Source organism: Peromyscus eremicus, chromosome 8b (genome assembly GCF_949786415.1).
Source record: "Peromyscus eremicus chromosome 8b, PerEre_H2_v1, whole genome shotgun sequence".
Lineage (NCBI taxonomy): Eukaryota > Metazoa > Chordata > Mammalia > Rodentia > Cricetidae > Peromyscus > Peromyscus eremicus.
Window position 1 is genome coordinate 37,641,772 of NC_081424.1, and position 17,341 is coordinate 37,659,112.

General features: G+C 46.8%; 1 protein-coding gene across 2 annotated transcripts in view; it reads right to left on the minus strand.

The window, feature by feature from the left end:
* Positions 1 to 2,877: 2,877 nt before the first annotated feature.
* Nhsl1 (NHS like 1) overlaps positions 2,878 to 17,341 on the minus strand; it is a 59,256-nt gene continuing 44,792 nt past the window's right edge. For both annotated transcript variants that reach the window (XM_059272698.1, XM_059272697.1), the window contains 3 exons: positions 8,245 to 11,544; positions 7,574 to 7,709; positions 2,878 to 4,171 (listed from right to left, as the gene is read on the minus strand). In XM_059272698.1, coding sequence (XP_059128681.1) covers positions 3,445 to 4,171; positions 7,574 to 7,709; positions 8,245 to 11,544 — 4,163 coding nt within the window. In that variant the 3' untranslated portion in view covers positions 2,878 to 3,444. The remainder of the gene's footprint in view (positions 4,172 to 7,573; positions 7,710 to 8,244; positions 11,545 to 17,341) is intronic.

The window sequence follows — 17,341 nt, forward strand, 5'->3', positions numbered from 1 at the left end:
GGAAACATGAGACTGTAAGTGGTACTGCGCCCCAAACTTGGATCCTATAAGAATTGCTGCATTATAAAGCTGGCAGAGCTAGCAACACCCATCATAAGATGCAAATGATGGACTTTCACCAATATAAACACTTATTTGCATGTAGGCTGAGGAGAACACTCATGCACAAACAATGGGATCTGTCTGGTATGTCATCTGACTCCCAGGATACCAGCTAAAGAGTGCAGTGTATCGCCTGTGGGTGGAGATAATGGAGACACTGAAATGCCTTTTTTCCCTTGTCGTTGTAATTCCTCAAATGAAGTTATAAAATGTCTAATACGAGCCTCACTCACGAAAGGCAAGCCCATCCCATCCTTTTTTCTCAGTTATTTTTTGATCTGTAGTTAGTTGACTTCATGGATACAGAACTCATGGATATGGAGAGCAAATGTGTGTGTGTGTGTGTGAGTGTGTGTGTGTTCATTCTTGCCCCCACATGAAAGGTGACAGATTTCAATTAAAATTCTCCAAAAATACTCAAAGAATGGCAAGCCACCCAAAGTGAAGACTGTTCCCACGGGTTGTGGTGGCGCACGCCGGTAGGATTTGCTGAAGGAGGCGGAGGCGGGAGGATCATGAGTTCGAGGCCAGCCTGGGCTACACATTTTGGGCTGGAGAGATGGCTCAGAGGTTAAGAGCACTGGCTGTTCTTCCAAAGGTCCTGAGTTCAATTCCCAGCAACCACATGGTGGCTCATAACCATCTATAATGAGATCTGGTGCCTCTTCTGGCCTGCAGGCATACATGCAGACAGAACACTGTATACATAAATAAATCTTAAAAAAAAAAAAAAAAAAAAGACTGTTCCCAACAGACAGACCAAATACTCATTTCTCTGTAATCCTTAGAAAAATGAAGTGGAAATTTATTCCTGATGCTTTCTAGCTTTCTGGCATGGAAAGGGCCATCCACTCTGCTTCCGTGAAGCTTGGAGTATGACCTAGCCCACCGGCAGAAGTGGTCCTCACTCCAGGAAAAGCAGCAAAGCCGAGGACATGCCATGAGCCTAGATTCTTCTTGCCCTGTATATTACTCACATCTGTGAAACCGCATCCCTCCACAAACCACACCGGCTAAACGACTGGTCCATCCATCACTCACGCTTTAGGATGCGCTCTTCTGGTGGTTTTCCTTATGTCTTTAGAGGCACTAGCCAATGCCTGTGACAGTCTGTCTTCTTTCGGCCCCCACCCCCAGCACCGTCTGGGTCTCATTGCTTTTCACTTCATATACAGTAAAGTACTCAAGGATTCTGCAGCAGTAGAACAATTACACAGAAAGTAGAGATAAAGCTGTCCAGGGGGATCAAGAGGATGGATGGGAGGTGGAGAGAAGAGGGAAGAGATGCGGTATGAGGAAAAATATGTTCAACAGACAATAGGTACTTCTTTGAAAACTTAAGAAATTTTAAATGTACATACAAACAAAAAAGTTTCAAATATTGACTTTATAATTGTTTTATTCAAAACAAACTTAAAAACCTAATAAATATCTTTAAAATGGGGATTTAAAATCATTTTATAATTAGTTCTAATGCTGTTCACCTTGCCTTCAAACAAATAATTGATATATTAAGTTCAAGATTTCGGATATCCACATACAGTCTAATATTTTTTAGGTATGCAAAAACCCAACATGACCTTTCTAAGATTTACAAGAAATGATCTGTGTGCCCCCATGTGGTTGAAAATTGACCCAAGGTGGGGGTGGATGGGTGGTATTCCCGGCGCCACGTGTCATGTCGTCATTTGTGGCTGTGTGAAGTGCTTTGTTTTCTACACAGACTGAGAAGAGTCTTAATTCTTCCCTGGAAGATGTATGTGAAAGGGTATCAAGGGTTCTGCATAGGAAGCCTTGTGATGCTTTGGCCTGTGTGGTTCAACTTCCAGATATTGTCACACGTTGTCAATGGCAACCCCCAGCAGCTTCAGAAGCTCATGTAACCACCGTGAGAAAAAGGAAGAGTGTGGTTCATTCTGGATGCATACAACCTGGAATGGGGCAAGGGGCACCAGGGCGTCATAGTAAAATAAATACTTCGCACACTTTGATCCCAATTCTAAAGCATGTTGGAATTCTGATGGGCAGAACCAGGAAGGGACTCAGACTCAACTCATACAAATACCAAAAAAAACCCCACACAAATCAAATGGTGCAAAAAAATCTTTTTAATCTAAAAATTCATTTCCCAGGGCTAGTTAATAGCCAACCCCTACCAATTTTATCAGTTCCTTTCCCTAACAAGAGTCAGCATTTTCTTCAAAGTGAGATAATAGATAATAGATTTTGGTAAACCTTCTCAGTCAGGACACGGTGCTGTAAGCAGTTCAGGGGGAAAAAAATAGCTGTATTCTCTTTCTTTGGTATAACCAAAAGGATATCCAAAAGTTAGCAAATGTCGACGTTTCAAGTGACAGACTGCCACTTGGAAGTTTAAACTCTGGTTTTAAAACGAAACAACTCTTTTTAAAGGAAAAAGCTCCACCCACAGTTCTACAGTGCACGTTTTTTCTGGCTTAGTTCTGAAAATATTTTGTTTGAGAAGCAGGAAACAAACCCAGCAGCATCACTCACTCACTCCCTGTCTCCTCCTCCTCTCAGGAGACCCAGCTCTTCTTGCCTCTCTTACCTCATTCTCCTACACCAAACATCACCTCAACTGGCAAGGGCTTAGTTGCAACTCTAGGGAATTTATGTTAAAAAAAAAAAAAAAAAGCATCCGCCCATGCTTCTGACATCAGGCTAGAAGTGTGTGCAGGAGGCACAGGACACAGCCTCAACACGCCCATTTGTGTTTTTACAAGAGGAGGAAGAGGAGGAGGAGGCGGCCAGCAGCAGCAAGGCCCCTTCCCCACAAAAGTACCCGGACCATTGAGTTGCTTAGCCGTTTCCCAGCCTCTTCGTGGTTTCCCTGTGTGTCTCGAGCTATAGCGCGTGTGCATCCATGTTTAGAACCAACCCAATGCCTCTTAGAAGTAACAGCTTCAAGTCTCGGCTTAGTGAACTTACTCATTCCCATACCCATAACGCTTTGAAAGCAGTTACCATCATGGTCCAGAAGTCTCCACGACTCGTTTTTACCTTAACTCTGACTTTTTTCTCCTAATTCTATACACAATGTTAGTGTGTGTATGTGTTAGAATGAAGCGTTCAAAATACACACATATACACACACCCGGCGTTTTTGGGAAAAACAAACAAACAAACAAACAAATAAACAAACATCTTCCCCAGGAAGCACTTTCAGAAGTTGAAGCTTCTACTTGCTTTTAAGCCACGTGGCGAATGAGTCCTAAGTGACCCGCAAGGCTGAGACCTCCCCAACACCAATGCTGAGTGGGGTCCCCACAAGCCAGGAAAAGGCCACATAGACTTCCGAGAGTGATGCACTGCCCGCCCGCCTCACTCAAGAGAGGCAGGTTCTGACCCTAACTCTTCAGGACCCCCACAGTGCTCCGAGAGACCTTTGCCCTCTGCCCTCCCCAGCCCATCTACAGAGGCAGGCTCCTCCCTACACAGCAGGCTGTCCCGGTCCACCATCTGGCCCTCCAGCCTGTCCAGAGAGCATCCCCTGGCAGCATCCAGGGCCCTGCGCTCTCTGTTGTCCGCCGGCTCGGTAGGTTCTCCCTCTCCCTCGGAGATGACGGTCATCGGGCTGCTCTGGATGCGGTTCCGCATGCTGTACCTGCTGCTGGCCGCCGAGGGTGGCGTCCGGCTGCGGCTGTACCGAGGGCCTGAAAAGGACAGACTCCGAGGCATCAGGCCTTCGTTCTTGGCCCACTCCTCCTGGGCCCTCCTGTTCTTGTTGGGGGAGCAGCTGGACGGGCTGTCCGGGACGTCTGGCGAAGGCTCCGACCTGGATCTCTGGAACCGAGGGTCCGTGGACTTGAGCATCTCCGCGGCCGACATGCGAGCGCTGGTGTCCGAGCGACTCCCCTTCTTCAGCAGCAGAGCTTTGAAGCTGTCGCTGCTGGTTGCACTCTTTTTCATGCTTCTCTGAATGGACCCTACTTGCTTCGGAGAGGCCAGGCTCGGGGCAGCACCCGTGGGGGTCACTGGCGGGGAGGGGGAGTGATTCCGGGTGTGATCATCTTCGGAGTCTTTCCGGCCAAGGACTTTCCTTTTGGATCTAAAATAAAACAAAATTGAGACTAAGGTCAATCCTCAGCAACCCTTGCTGCAATCACCTGTCACCTTCCGGTCACCTTACTGAAGACACAGACAGACAGGCGTGCGCGCGCGCGCACACACACACACGCGCGCGCGCGCGCGCACACACACACACACACACACACACACAGACATTCCAACCATTACAGATGAGCCCAAGAGCTTCTCTGATATTATTTACCACCGAAGTCAGGGCACCAAATGCCCCCTCCCCCCATGACAGCAGAATGCGCCTTGAGTATTTTTGTTCAAAGGTTCTGCCCAACAGTTAACAAGAGCAATGAATGAAATAAGAACAGCTTCAAATTATGGAGCTGGAAAAGAGTTTGGAAAGGGTTTAGTCTAATTGTGTATTAAATAAAGAAACTGAAATCTAGACAATGATCCCCCTACACACACACACACACACACACACACACACACACACTTAGCACAACTCAGTCTTGATGGACCTTCTTTCCATGTAACTACACGTCTATATTGCTTACACTGATTACCCACCCACCAGAGCTACTCTGCCTTCTCAATCTTCCAGACACTAACCTGGGCCATGATGTTTTGATTTGGTTTTAAATGGTCAGAGTGTGCTGAGACACAAAAAAACCACAACCATATTCTCTGAAATTTAGGGCCTTAATTGTAGATATAGAACTAAAAGGGATGGCAAGATTTAAAAACAAAAACAAAAAACCCCTGCTGTTTCTCAGGGGCCAGCTGCCTCTAACAAAATGAGTTAAATGTAAACTTCTGATGTCTCTGATTACTCTGTGTGTGTGTGTGTGTGTGTGTGTGTGTGTGTGTGTGTTTAAAGGTGATGGCTATAACAGGCATTTAAATAGTTAACGATGGCTTAAAGTCTAATTACTTCAATAAATATAAAAATGTCACACCTCAACTGGTGTTCTACACTTTCCATCTGGCTTTAAATCTGAAGAGAATTAATTTGCATGATAAAACTGGAAAGCAATGCTTCAGTTTGGATAGTCTTTATATTACATCATGAATTTAGGTGCTGAAGGACATGAACGTAAAGTTCTAAGTGCCCCAGGCTTCGGATGGACTCTGATTACATCTGCTAATTCGGTACTGATCCCCCAACAGAAACCAGCATATATAACCTAGCCCTTCTCTTTTCAATCCATTCCGAAGGCTACTTGGCCTCTAATTCTCCCACGTGGGCAGAGAATAATACAAACTGGCTGATTTCTGTGTCTGTAATAGATATCACTGTCCCTGTGGCAGAAACCACACATTCCTCGGTGCCTTCTGAAGGCTGCCAAAATCAAATATAGAAGAGACCCTTGGAATATTTTTAGGAAAAAATCTGCAGTAAGTTGGCTCCCCAACCGTTGGATTTCCTCAAGACTGAGTATTTAGTACACACAGCAACTTGGCAACACATATCCCTGTGGCTTGTGATTATAAATACAGATTCCTGTATATTTAGAAACCCAGTGCATTCCAGCCTAAATGAAAGACATTAGGTCTCAGAAGAATTTCCTAACAGTTCAGTTTCAATTGGTTTCATTTAATTCAGAAAATATTTATTGAGGGCTTAGTATGTGTCCAACATGGCTAAAGTAGAAACATCTGCGTCAACCTCTACAAAAGTCACTTAATTTGCTTTTGAAAGATACAGTTCTCATTTCCCTGTTCCGAGAAAACTGGGTAGCTAGCTCCCTTTTTATTTCTAATGAGATCAGAGAAACCAGTGACTGTAGGGGGGTGGTCTTCGGGGTCTTTTAGACCAATACTATAACTGAGAGACAAGATAAAAACATGCACATAATTCTTTGTCGTCTCAACTCGGTAACTCGGATTCCAGCTTGCTTCCTCCACGTCAGACGCTTCTATGTTGCACAGAGTTCCAGCGAAGGGTGGGACTTTGTTCTACAGTTGTGCAACAACCTTTTAACTTAAACTCTAAGAATCTGGGAGCTGTGCTGGCACGGGTTATTTTATACAGAGAATCAAATGATTCTATAGGATACTTGGTCTCAAAAGGAAAATAAGGGACCATCACTCAGGTCCAAATGAAGTCTTAACAGTAGAGAAATATTCACAAGAGTTATCAGAAAATCCAGTAGTAAGGAAATGTAAGCAGCAAGATCATTTCCTTACATAGCATTAAAGTACTTGTACATATCTGAATATGATGCCGCTGTGGAGAGACTCAGTTGTATACAGCCCAGCAACATAATAAACAAGGATGCAGTATGGAATCAGTTACTCTCAAGGGTAACTGTCTAAACACAGGTAACAAACAGTTCCCTTTCAAAAACCGACCGACTGTACTTCTTTAAAAAGCCAGCAGGTGGCGCTATGGGTCTATAGTAGTAAATAAAGAGTCCTTTTCTGCCCCTGCAAAAGAATCATTATTACTCCTTGAGGGACTCATCCCTGCATGGGTACCAGCAAAGCTCTGGGACGTGGAAGAAGCAAGTGGAAAGGCTCTAGATGTAGATGTGGCGGACAACTTTAGGGAAATAGTTATGTTCCCGACACAACAGGACAGATAGACAAACGAACTCACAGCCTATATAAAACATGCACAAGCTCAAGCTAGACAAAATTCCAGCACAAAAGAGGGCAAGTAGGCACAAAGTCACACCCCTCATCAAGAAGCTAGTAACAAATGATAGCTGCTTCTTCGAGAGGAAAAGTCAGTTTTCTTCAATGTAGCGACCCTGGGTATATCAACCACACTCCAGGGCAGCTCAGGTACAGCTGGTCAACACAAATTGGACTCCATGGTTTCTAGTGGCTTTAAAAAAAACAAAACAAAACAAAAAAAATTTTTTTGGAGATACAGATTATGATGTTGGCTGGGGGCAGATCTTGGAGGAATTGGGGACAAAAAAAAAGAAAAGAAAAGAAACATATACTCTTGATGAAACATTGAAGGAGCAAAAAAACAAATTATGGGTTTTCTAAAACCAACCAAACAAACAAACAAAAAATGATAAATACATCAACTAAAGCATTCTTAGGAAAAATGGCTCTGCGGAGCTAGTCTATGCACCCTCAGTCCACAGAACGCAGCATTCCTCACCCTAGACCGGATCCAAATCTTGTAAACACTGGGTCACATGACTGACACACTAGCTGTCTTGCCAGTCACGGCTGTGTCTACCGGGTGGCGTCACACGCTGTCTTCAATGTCATAGGAGAACTCAAAGGAACAAAGTAAAACAGAAATCGAACTTAAAAGAAAATCTAAGTCTACAAAAGACACTGAGAAATGAGGAACGTTGAATGAGCCATGCCTGGTGGTCAGAAGAAATCTCACGACAACAGAGGCGCCTTCTGGAACGAGGAAATGGGAAAGCGTATTAAAGTATGACAAAGGAGTTTCCCATACCTGTGAATGGCTGCAAACAGGTCCTCTGTGGTCCTGGGTCTAGTGGGGGTCATCACGTCATCGCTCCCTTCTTCCTTAGAGAAGTCCCCGGCGGCATCTGAGGAGGAAGCAGCTGTGGTGGGTTCCTGCAGCCCAGCTAGAGAGAAGAAAAGAGGGCAAACACAAAATGCCGTGACTAGTGACTAGCACTTCGGTCCTTGGCCAGGTTCTGAAACATACCGCTTCCCTGCCATCCCGGACGATGTAAGAGCCACGGGGAAGCCGGGTGTGTCTGCAGTTTGAGCTTTTAACAGAGAGAGGGAGACACAACACTCGCTGTCAGGGCTCCGTATTTTCTGCTACAGACTTTGGACTAAGATGCTCTTAAATCTTGTTAGAACATTTCTTTGTAGCTCTTCCTGAACGGAGATGACTCCTGCTACTGAATACCCAGGCTGCTGCAGAGCCAACCACCCCCCCAACCCCTTTTCCCTCTCTTCTCTTGGATCTGGAGTGTTTAAAAAATTTCACAAAGCAGCTTGGGTAATGAGGTGTCAGAAGCCCACACAACTCCTGCGGGCGTTTCCCCCTAAGTCTGGGCTGCTTCACCTGGTTCCATGGAGCGCTCGGCAGCCCTGGTTGGCTCAGCTCCAGAGCATCAGAGGAGGACAGCATAGAGCAGCCAGGCTTACCTTCTCTGCCCCGTTGAGACAGGCAGTTCTCCGCATTGTCCTCACCATCCACACCATCCACGCTGCTCTCGGCTGACTCTTCCTGTGTGGGGCCCGGGGAGGCACTGGGCTGGACCATGGGGGCATTGGCTTCCACGCTGCCAGGGGACAAGGACCCTGCAGCTCCTCTTTGCAGAACCGGACTGCCGGGGGTGGGGGCCGGAGCATGAGAACCACCAGCTCGGGATGCTGGGCTGGCTTTCTCCTCTTGGCTGTGCCCAGCCTCCCCCTCTGCCCTGGTAGGGCTGGGCACGCCTGGGAATGCTGCGCTCCCGTTCTCTGTGGGCTCCGCTGTGAAATCTCTCTGCGGAGGTGGTACCACCAGGAACAGTTTGGGCTTCTTGGAGATGGGGGGTGGCTTCCTGCTGGGTGAAGAGTCTGGGAGCGGTGTGGTCCTGAGGCTGGGCCCGGGACACGGAGCTCCATCACTGCGGCTCGGAAGGCCGCCACGCTCGGCTGCACTGTCATGGTCACCCTGACTCTGGCTCTTGGCAGGCGTCGGAAGCAGCGAGCTCGTCACAGAGGCAGGCTGGCTTTCGCTCTCCATTTCATTTATGCTATTTCGGGATTTGAGGAGAGCAGATGGCTTTAAGTGATACTGTGGAGCAGTTGGGGTTCGTTGTTCCTGAGCGGGTGGTTCAGAAAACGGGGCGGCCTCGGCGCCTGAGTTCTTTCTCACTGGCTTCAACTGCACCATCTGCAACGCTTCCGTGGTGATCAGGGGCATGGGGGGTCGGCAGCCCTCCTCCTTGCTGGCAGGCCGCCTGCCGGCCTCCCTGGAGGATTCGGACTGGCTGGAGTTTTTGCAAGAAGGCCTGTTGTCTTTCATGAATTTGGGGTCCAGGGGTGGGGCGGGAGGGGGCTCTGATGAGGGCAAGAAAGGTGGAGGTGCTGGCAAGGGGGGTGAGGCTCTCGGAAGAGGGGGGCTAAGAGCCGTGGGGGGAGGAGAAAGGCACCTGTCTGTGGGGGAGCAGAAGGGAGCAAGAGCTTCTGGCGGTGGAGGGGGGAACACGGGAGAGGGAGGCAGAGGAGAGCCGTCGGGGCAATCTGCTAGAGGAGGAGGCGGTGGAAGAGAAGGGGACCTGTCTGCCAGGCAGGGGGAGGGCAGAGGTGGGGGAGGGGCAAGGGGCGAGGCCAGGGCTGCATCCAGTTTCTTCATGGTGCCACTTCCGTCAGTCGAAGTATTAGAGGAGAGGGACGTGGACGAGGAGGAGACGGACACGGAGGAGATCAGGGACGACTTCCTTTCTGGAACCTTGGGCTTGGCCTTCCCCTTCCCATTTGCTGGTGACATCGATTTTAAAAACACAGGCACGGGCGTGAGTGCTGTGGGCGTATTCGACTGGCTGGAATACCCACTGGATGGAGAGGTGACCCTCTGTGACTTCTCTGGTGAGGTGATCTTTGGTTTACCCGAGCCGCCAGGCACTTGGGGCATTGGGGCTCTGGACCCCTCTGGGATGGGGCAGACGGGCCCATTTCCAGTTGGTGCCTCACTGCTGCCAGAGCAGGCCCCCGGGGGGTTCCCCGGATCTTCCTGCAAGCTTGTGTAGTCCATGTAGTAGCCCCAAGGGTCTGTGTATTCTGACTTGACGCTGCTCGTGTCGCTCTGCGACGGAGTGACCCCGCGCAGAGAGTACACGTTGGGAGTGGTGGTGGAGGTCACGCTGCTGCCTTCACTGACAATGCTCTGGCTCCTGGACCGAGGGACCCAGGGCTCCTCCAAGTCACTGCACGGGCTCTGGGAAGGGGAGCTGCCGCCCTTACCGGGGAGGCTTTGCTGCAGCGAGTGCTGGAGAGAGGCGATCAGGCTCTCGTTGAGCACCTGCCCGTTGGACTGGCTGTTCTTCTTGGGGATCCTCCGCAGAGAGTCTGTCCGGGAGGGTGGCAGGGGTGGCTTCTTTGCTTTCTTCAGAGAGATGTTTCTGGAAAGGGATTTCTCCTGGTGACTGGCCTGGTCCCCTTGGCTTCTCTGAGCCCTGCCATCAAAAACGTTGACCATGCTGTGCCTCGGGTTCCCAAAGCCATCACTGATAGGGTACGAGGTCCCCGCCGCCGCCGCCGCCGTCTCATGTCCAGAATCACTGTGAGCGCTCACATAGTAACCGTCGTGGTCCTCCGAATACAGGGACCCGGCATCCTCTTTGACAGACGCCTGGTCCAAACTGCAGCTGCTCATGTTACTCGTGGGAGTAGAGCCACCAGGGGTGGCCGGGTGTGGCTTCAGTGGGGATGCCCGCCCATTGCTGGAGCCTTTGTACTCCCAGGGCTCAGAACCGCCATGCCCCCTGCCCCCTGAATAACTAGACTCGCTCTTGCCATCCACATCTGGAGGGTGGGCAGGGAAGCTCAGGTGGTTTCTGCAATGATAGGGTATGGCTTGAGACCCATTCTCCCTATTTGCCGGGGCATTGAGAGAGCCCTCTGAATCGCAGAGCGACAACAGTGTGGTGGCACTGGAGGCCGATGAGGCTAAAGCCTGTGAATGAATAAGATGACTCTCACTCCAGTGATGACTGGGGGACTGACGGTCATCTTTCACAGAACATCTGGGCGTGGGGCGGTCTCTGGGCTTTATCTTTGAGTACGTGGAAGAGCCTGGCGTTCGACTGTCCAGCTGTCCTACACTCTGAGCGGTGTGAATAACAATAACCTCTGAGGAAGACAGCAGCGTGGCATTCGGGATGATGCTGGTCGAGTAGGATGCATGAGGCGAAACCACACACGCTGGACTCGCTATGTTCTCGCCCTCTGAGAACCTCAGTGGCTGGGATTTGGGTCTCAAAAGCATTCCAGACCTGGAGGCACCTCCTAAATGTGCAAAGTTTTCATGGCCCCGTGAGTTACCCCCTGGGTAGGGAAAAGTATCATCCACATCCTCAGCAGAGCCCAGGGCACCCATCCTTGCCTCCAGTGAATAGGTGCTCGCTCTGGCACCAGAACGGGGGAGACTGTGGAAATCGGCATCGTTGCGGAGGCGAGACGGGAACACGATGCCGGCGGAGTCGCTCAGCACAGACATGTTGCCAGAGGAGCCCGAGAAGTGGCTCATCTGGGCCGCGATGCCTAGCCCTTTGTGCGCCCTGATCCTCCTCATGGACGGTGGGATGACTTTCACATCTTCAGTCTGACAGCTGGAGTCCCTGGTTTCTGAGCGCTGCCCGGGAGACCGATAGCTATCAAGCCTTCCTAGCGTAGAGTAGTGGTCCGGGGAGTACCCTGAATGACCGCTTCCATCATCATCTTGGCCAGTGACCGATGCTGGAGATAAAGCAGAAAGAGGCGTGTTATCTGAAAAGAGAAACCCATAGGTTATTGTCACCTGTACCTCAGTACCCTCTGATTCTGTTGTAATAATAATAAAACAAAACACTGTCAACAACAAAACCCCGCGACCTTTCCTATTTGACTCAGTAGCCGGTTGAGCTTAACTATTTCTGGTATCTCCAAACCTTTACCATCAACTTCATGGACCTTTCTTTTTTAATTTGCACTGCAAATCATCCTGCAACATGAATAATGCACATGGCCCCCTTTGAGATCATGGTTACTGAGTACGGTGGAAGATGTGCTTCTCGAGTAAGTGGCTTTTGCAGAGTGTGGTGGTGCACACCTATAATCCCAATCCTGGGGAGGGAGAGGCAGATGGCCTTGAGTTCTAGGCCAGTCTGAGCTATTCAGTGACACCTTGTCCCCACAAACAACAGGACCTACGGAGAAAGGTCAGGAAGTAAAGTGCTTGTCACACAATCGTAAGGATCTGACTTCAATCCCTAAAAACACACAGAACAGCCCGGCATGTGGGTAGCCACCTTGGCTATGGAGATGGAGACAGGTGACCCCAGGGCCCGCCCACTGGGCATCCACTCTAGCCTATCTGGTAAACTTCAGACTAGTGAGAGACCCTGTCTCATAAAGCAAGGTGGGTAGATCCTTCAGTCTTCACATGCACACCTATCTGCATAGGCACTTGCCCCCACACATACCCTACCCCACATCGCAAGCACACATTCACACACACACACACACACACACACACACACACACACAACAACAACAAAACCGCCAAATAACTGTTAGTAAACATTTCAATGTAGCCTTTCCCCCACAGAGCAAAGAACAGCTTCCATCAAGCATCCAGTAAATGAAGCAGTCAGACAATCGGGCCGCAGAGATACCATTCAAACGATATTGGTCTGAAACCAGTGTTAATTACATTGATTCTCCATGTCAGAAGGCAGCCCTAAGAAAAAGAAAATTGATTTATGGGCCCATCTGTGTTTCAAGCATTTCATTATCCATCTTAAGCCATTATCATCTGTCTGTTGGTGACATTCAAAACGCACCAGCAATCTGCTGTGTTCTGGTTGGGGGAAGAGCTACGGAACCGATCCAGGGAACATTTCCTCAAATTAGGGGTATTTATCTCTTGGAGTTTACAACCAACCAGAGAGAGTAGTGTGTTCAAAAGAGAAAAAAAGAAAGACAACACAAGAAGGGAGGAGACAAGAAGGAAGGGGAGATTAAAACTGTCACTGTGAAGAAACAGATGTCAAACCGCACAGAAAAGAACAGAGCTTAAAAAACAAATCGCCAAGCCAAGAACTTATCCAAAACACACCAAGAAATAAAACCAATCCCTGGGACAAATCAAATCCTTGAAAATAGTGGCAAAACCATGGGTTTTTTGTTTTTTTTTTTTTTTAATCATTCAATATGAAATATGTACGGGGAAAGAAGACAAATATAATTATATACTAACAAAATAATCCTACCGGATTGTAAAATATGAAAACTCTTAACATGATATTCACATATATTACTGCATCATCTTGGGATTAAAGGTTATATATAGGTCATATGAAAAGGGGAATGAGAAAAGTGGGGGAGCTTTAAGTGGAGAGGGAGAAAGGATAAAAAACACTAAGGATGTTTGAAAAAGCCATAGGGAATCATATTTTACATTTACCTAAAACTATATATAACATTTATGTGTTGCGCACATGCACTATATATAACATTTATGTGTTGCGCACATGGGTTTAATGGAGTTAAACAAATTCACAACACTTGGGGTGATAATGCTCTCTCAAGGAGTTATAGACCATCTAACAAAAACCTCAGTGCGAGGCATAAGAAATAGCTTTTCAAGTTGTTGGTCAGGGGAGCCCAAGTAACTCCCCAGACAATATAAGGTACTTCTGTTGCCCTTGGTGGCCTCCCGGAAGTTGAAGTAAGTCTCTATTGCCGAAGACACCACACTGTGGACATAGGACTTGGAGGAAGTGAACTGAAAGGCTCCTTTAGGACTGGCCTTCAGAGTACTATAACTACGTTCTCTGCCAAGGGAGAAAAGTAATCAATAGTCCTACCCAGCTGTGACACTTAAACTACAACAATAACCAGCATGGCAAGATATCCCAAAAATGCAATAGTGGCACTTATATCTAAGCGGTAACCAACAGCTGTTTAATTCAGTGGTCCTCAACCTCCCTAATGCTGTGACCCTTTAATACAGTTCCTGCTATCGTGGTGACCGCCCAACCATAGAATTATTTTCATTGCTACTTCATAACTGAAATTTCACTATTGTTATGAATCATAACGCAAATATCTGCGTTTTCCGATAGTCTTAGGCAACCCCTGCGAAAGGGTCAGTCGACCCTCAAAGGGGTCATGACCCCTAGGTTGAAAACCACTGGTTTAATTGGTCGTAAGGACCACTCAACAGAAAGGAGCTGAGGCCTCGTACTGTAAACCTAATCAACTATTCTTGACTAGTGAAGGTTATGGGTTTTAAACGAGACCCTACTACATCCACTTCCCTAAACTGACAGAATTCCTAACTACATTCTAAATACTTATCCTTATACCCACAGGTAAGTGTGGCTCGTATCAAAGAAGCTTCCTTTTGTAGTAGATGAAGACTATGATAGATATCCACAAATGGTCAAAATGCAGAGAAAACTAACTGTGGGATGCCCAGACCCAGCCAATACACATACAACACAACCCATATACTTAAGGCTCAGGAGCAGCATCTAAGAAGAGAGAGGGCAAAGGCTGCAAGAGCCAGAGGACCAGGACGTCTGCTTCATGATTACATCATATATATATATATGGAAGCTTCGCCCATGAAATCTCAATAATATGACTGCCTAGACAAGACCCCCACAATGACAACATCAATTGACATGCCAATGTGGGTGGGGGAAATCTCAAGGGGCCCACCTCTAGATGAAGAGCTACAGACAATTAATGACTTCTCAGAAAGAGAGAGAGAGAGAGAGACAGATAGACAGACAGACAGACAGACAGAATTAGTCATCCCCATGGATGAACCTCCTGAGTGGTTATCCAATACCAAGTGGTCAGTCCTAAAACATTGTAGAAAGAACAACACTAAATGAACTCAGTAGAATGTATTTACATATTCATTAATGTGTATGTATACACACACATGCACATAAATATATGTATACATTTCACACATATATGTATTGTGTGTATATATATATATATGAAACCATGGATTTGGAATGGGGTCATGGGAAGGGTGGAGGAAAGGGGAAGACAGTGTACATAGAGTACACATACGAAGACTTAAAAGGTAAATCTAAATAAAAAAGAGAGAGAGTAATGAAAAATGTGAATTTTTTCTACTCCAATTAAATGGAAAGCAACAAGTTAGAGGTCATCAGATATGCTTTGGAAGTAAATACTAAAGGAGCCAAGACCCAGGCTTTGCTGAGCACTGCTGGTCACCTTCAGAAGGACAAGGGTTGGGATTCCTAAGAATTCCCCCTGCCCACAAAACATAACCATCATAGTGAGTGTGTGTGTGTGTGTGTGTGTGTGTGTGTGTGTGTGTGTAACCTTATAATATTTAATAAATAACATGTGGCCCATACATGCTCAACATGTGATGCTTGGTCAACAGGAGGAACTGTTCATGAGAATTGGAACAAAGCTGTTTTTGCAAAGACTGATGGACTAATTAGAACTATAGTGGTATGGAGAGGTTGGGATGTTGCAGGTCCAGAGGCTAATTATCTTATTTTGAGCAAGCTTTAGCCCCATCCACAGCCACTCCTTGCCTGAATCTGTGTTGGAACTAATACTCTGTGACTAATAGATAAAATCCTTTTGGGATCCGTTAAGTTAGAGGACCACTAGCTTCTACCAACCCAAAGCTAAGAGTATCGTCAAGACAGCAAGTGAGGCATAAAGAAAAGCTTCCCTACTTTGTGTAACCACCTCTCTGGTGTACTCACCAATATATTTTAAACCTAGCTCAATTACAAAAGTCTTCTTTGTTCTGTAAAACTTCATGAAACATGGAACATGGAATTTAGGGTAACCTAAATCTGTGTTCCTGGGCCACGGTCATTTAAAATTGGATCTAGAATAAACTTTTTTTCCCCCCAGAGACAGGGTTTCTCTGTCCTGGATCTCACTCTGTAGACCAGGCTGGCCTCAAACTCACAGAGATCCACCTGGCTCTGCCTCCCGAGTGCCGGGATTGAAGGCGTGCACCACCACCACCCAGCAAATAAACTATTTTTTATTCCAGGAAGGAAGGAAGGAAGGAAGGAAGGAAGGAAGGAGGCAAGTGGACAGAATGGAGGCAAAATATCTACTTTAAGGATAGAAAATGAAAAGTACAAATTCCTAGCTCTCGGTGGTGTGGAAGGCAGGAGGCTGGCTAGGTACAGCTAAATTCTGAAGGTCAAGGATATCTCAATTCCATTTCATAACAGGTCCTTTTCTTTCACTACCACGGAAGTCAGCTGGAGATACGGCTTGGGGACAGAATTCTTTTGTGCCTAGTATGAGAGACTTGGGGCTTGATCCCTGCGTGTGTTGTGTGGGGGGCGGGGCGGGGAGAGGATAAAAAAGAGAGTGTTAGGAAAAAAAGTACAACCCCCTCCTCACAGAACTGCATAGTTTTGTGGTAGATTTTTGACCACTACTATTTAACTGTCCAAATAACACAAACAAAAGCCGGATCCCTTTGGGTAAAATTTAAGGCGTGAAACCATTCTAGGCTCCTGAAAACAGAACCAGAGACAATGCTTCAATGATCTATAGCCAAGTTACAGCATTCTTCCTAAAGTACCAATATTTCTCAGAGATGTTATAAAGATGATGAGAAACAACTAATCTAAAATCTATCCGAAGGACCACAAAATTTCTGTTCCCTAAAGCTGCTCTCTACTATTTTCACGGAATGAATTCCGGTTGTCTCAGTACAGGGCACAGATGAATTTGATTAGAAACAGAACTAATACAAAAAGAGGGGCTAGGAATAAAAGTCGATCATTCAGGTATCACCGGAGCTCGTGGAATTTATTTGAATTTGAAATATATAAGTAGAATCTTACTCAAATGTTTCTTCCCACTCTACCCACCGATCCTACTAGCCAATATTTAAAAACAGAATGTAATAAAAGCCTTTTGAAAAGCCATACGGAAACTTACTACTATAGAAGCTTAGGCAGACAGACAGACAGACAGACAGACAGATATAAAAGGAATTTAAATGTAGTAACAACAAAATATGGGAAGAGAATGCCCCAACTAGATATCATATACTACCAATTAAAATCCCTAGTCCCAGAACTTGGTTATCTTTGTGAGTCATTGGCCAAAGGGGTCCCACAGACCCTCCATCCACTTGCCAAACATCACAGGTTATTGCCAATACTATTGGTTACCTTCTACAGCCTGATGGTGAGAGCCTATTGCTGAGGGACACAACATACTTATGCCATCAAACACGGAGAAAGCAAGCTGGTGCCCAACTAGAATCTTCACCCTTACTCAATAATGCTCACAGTGCTGCAAAGTACTATACATGTTACCAAAGGAGAAAAGCAATCATCAATCTCACCCAGCCATGAACTCTTAGAGCTGCATGAGCAATCTGCCTGCATGATATCCTGGTACACACATGTTATGAAAGTAACCAACCACTTGCTGATTCGATTTAAGGCCCACTTATGAGATGGAACCCCTACCTAACACTGCTAAAGTGGCCAAGAAAACCTACTACTAT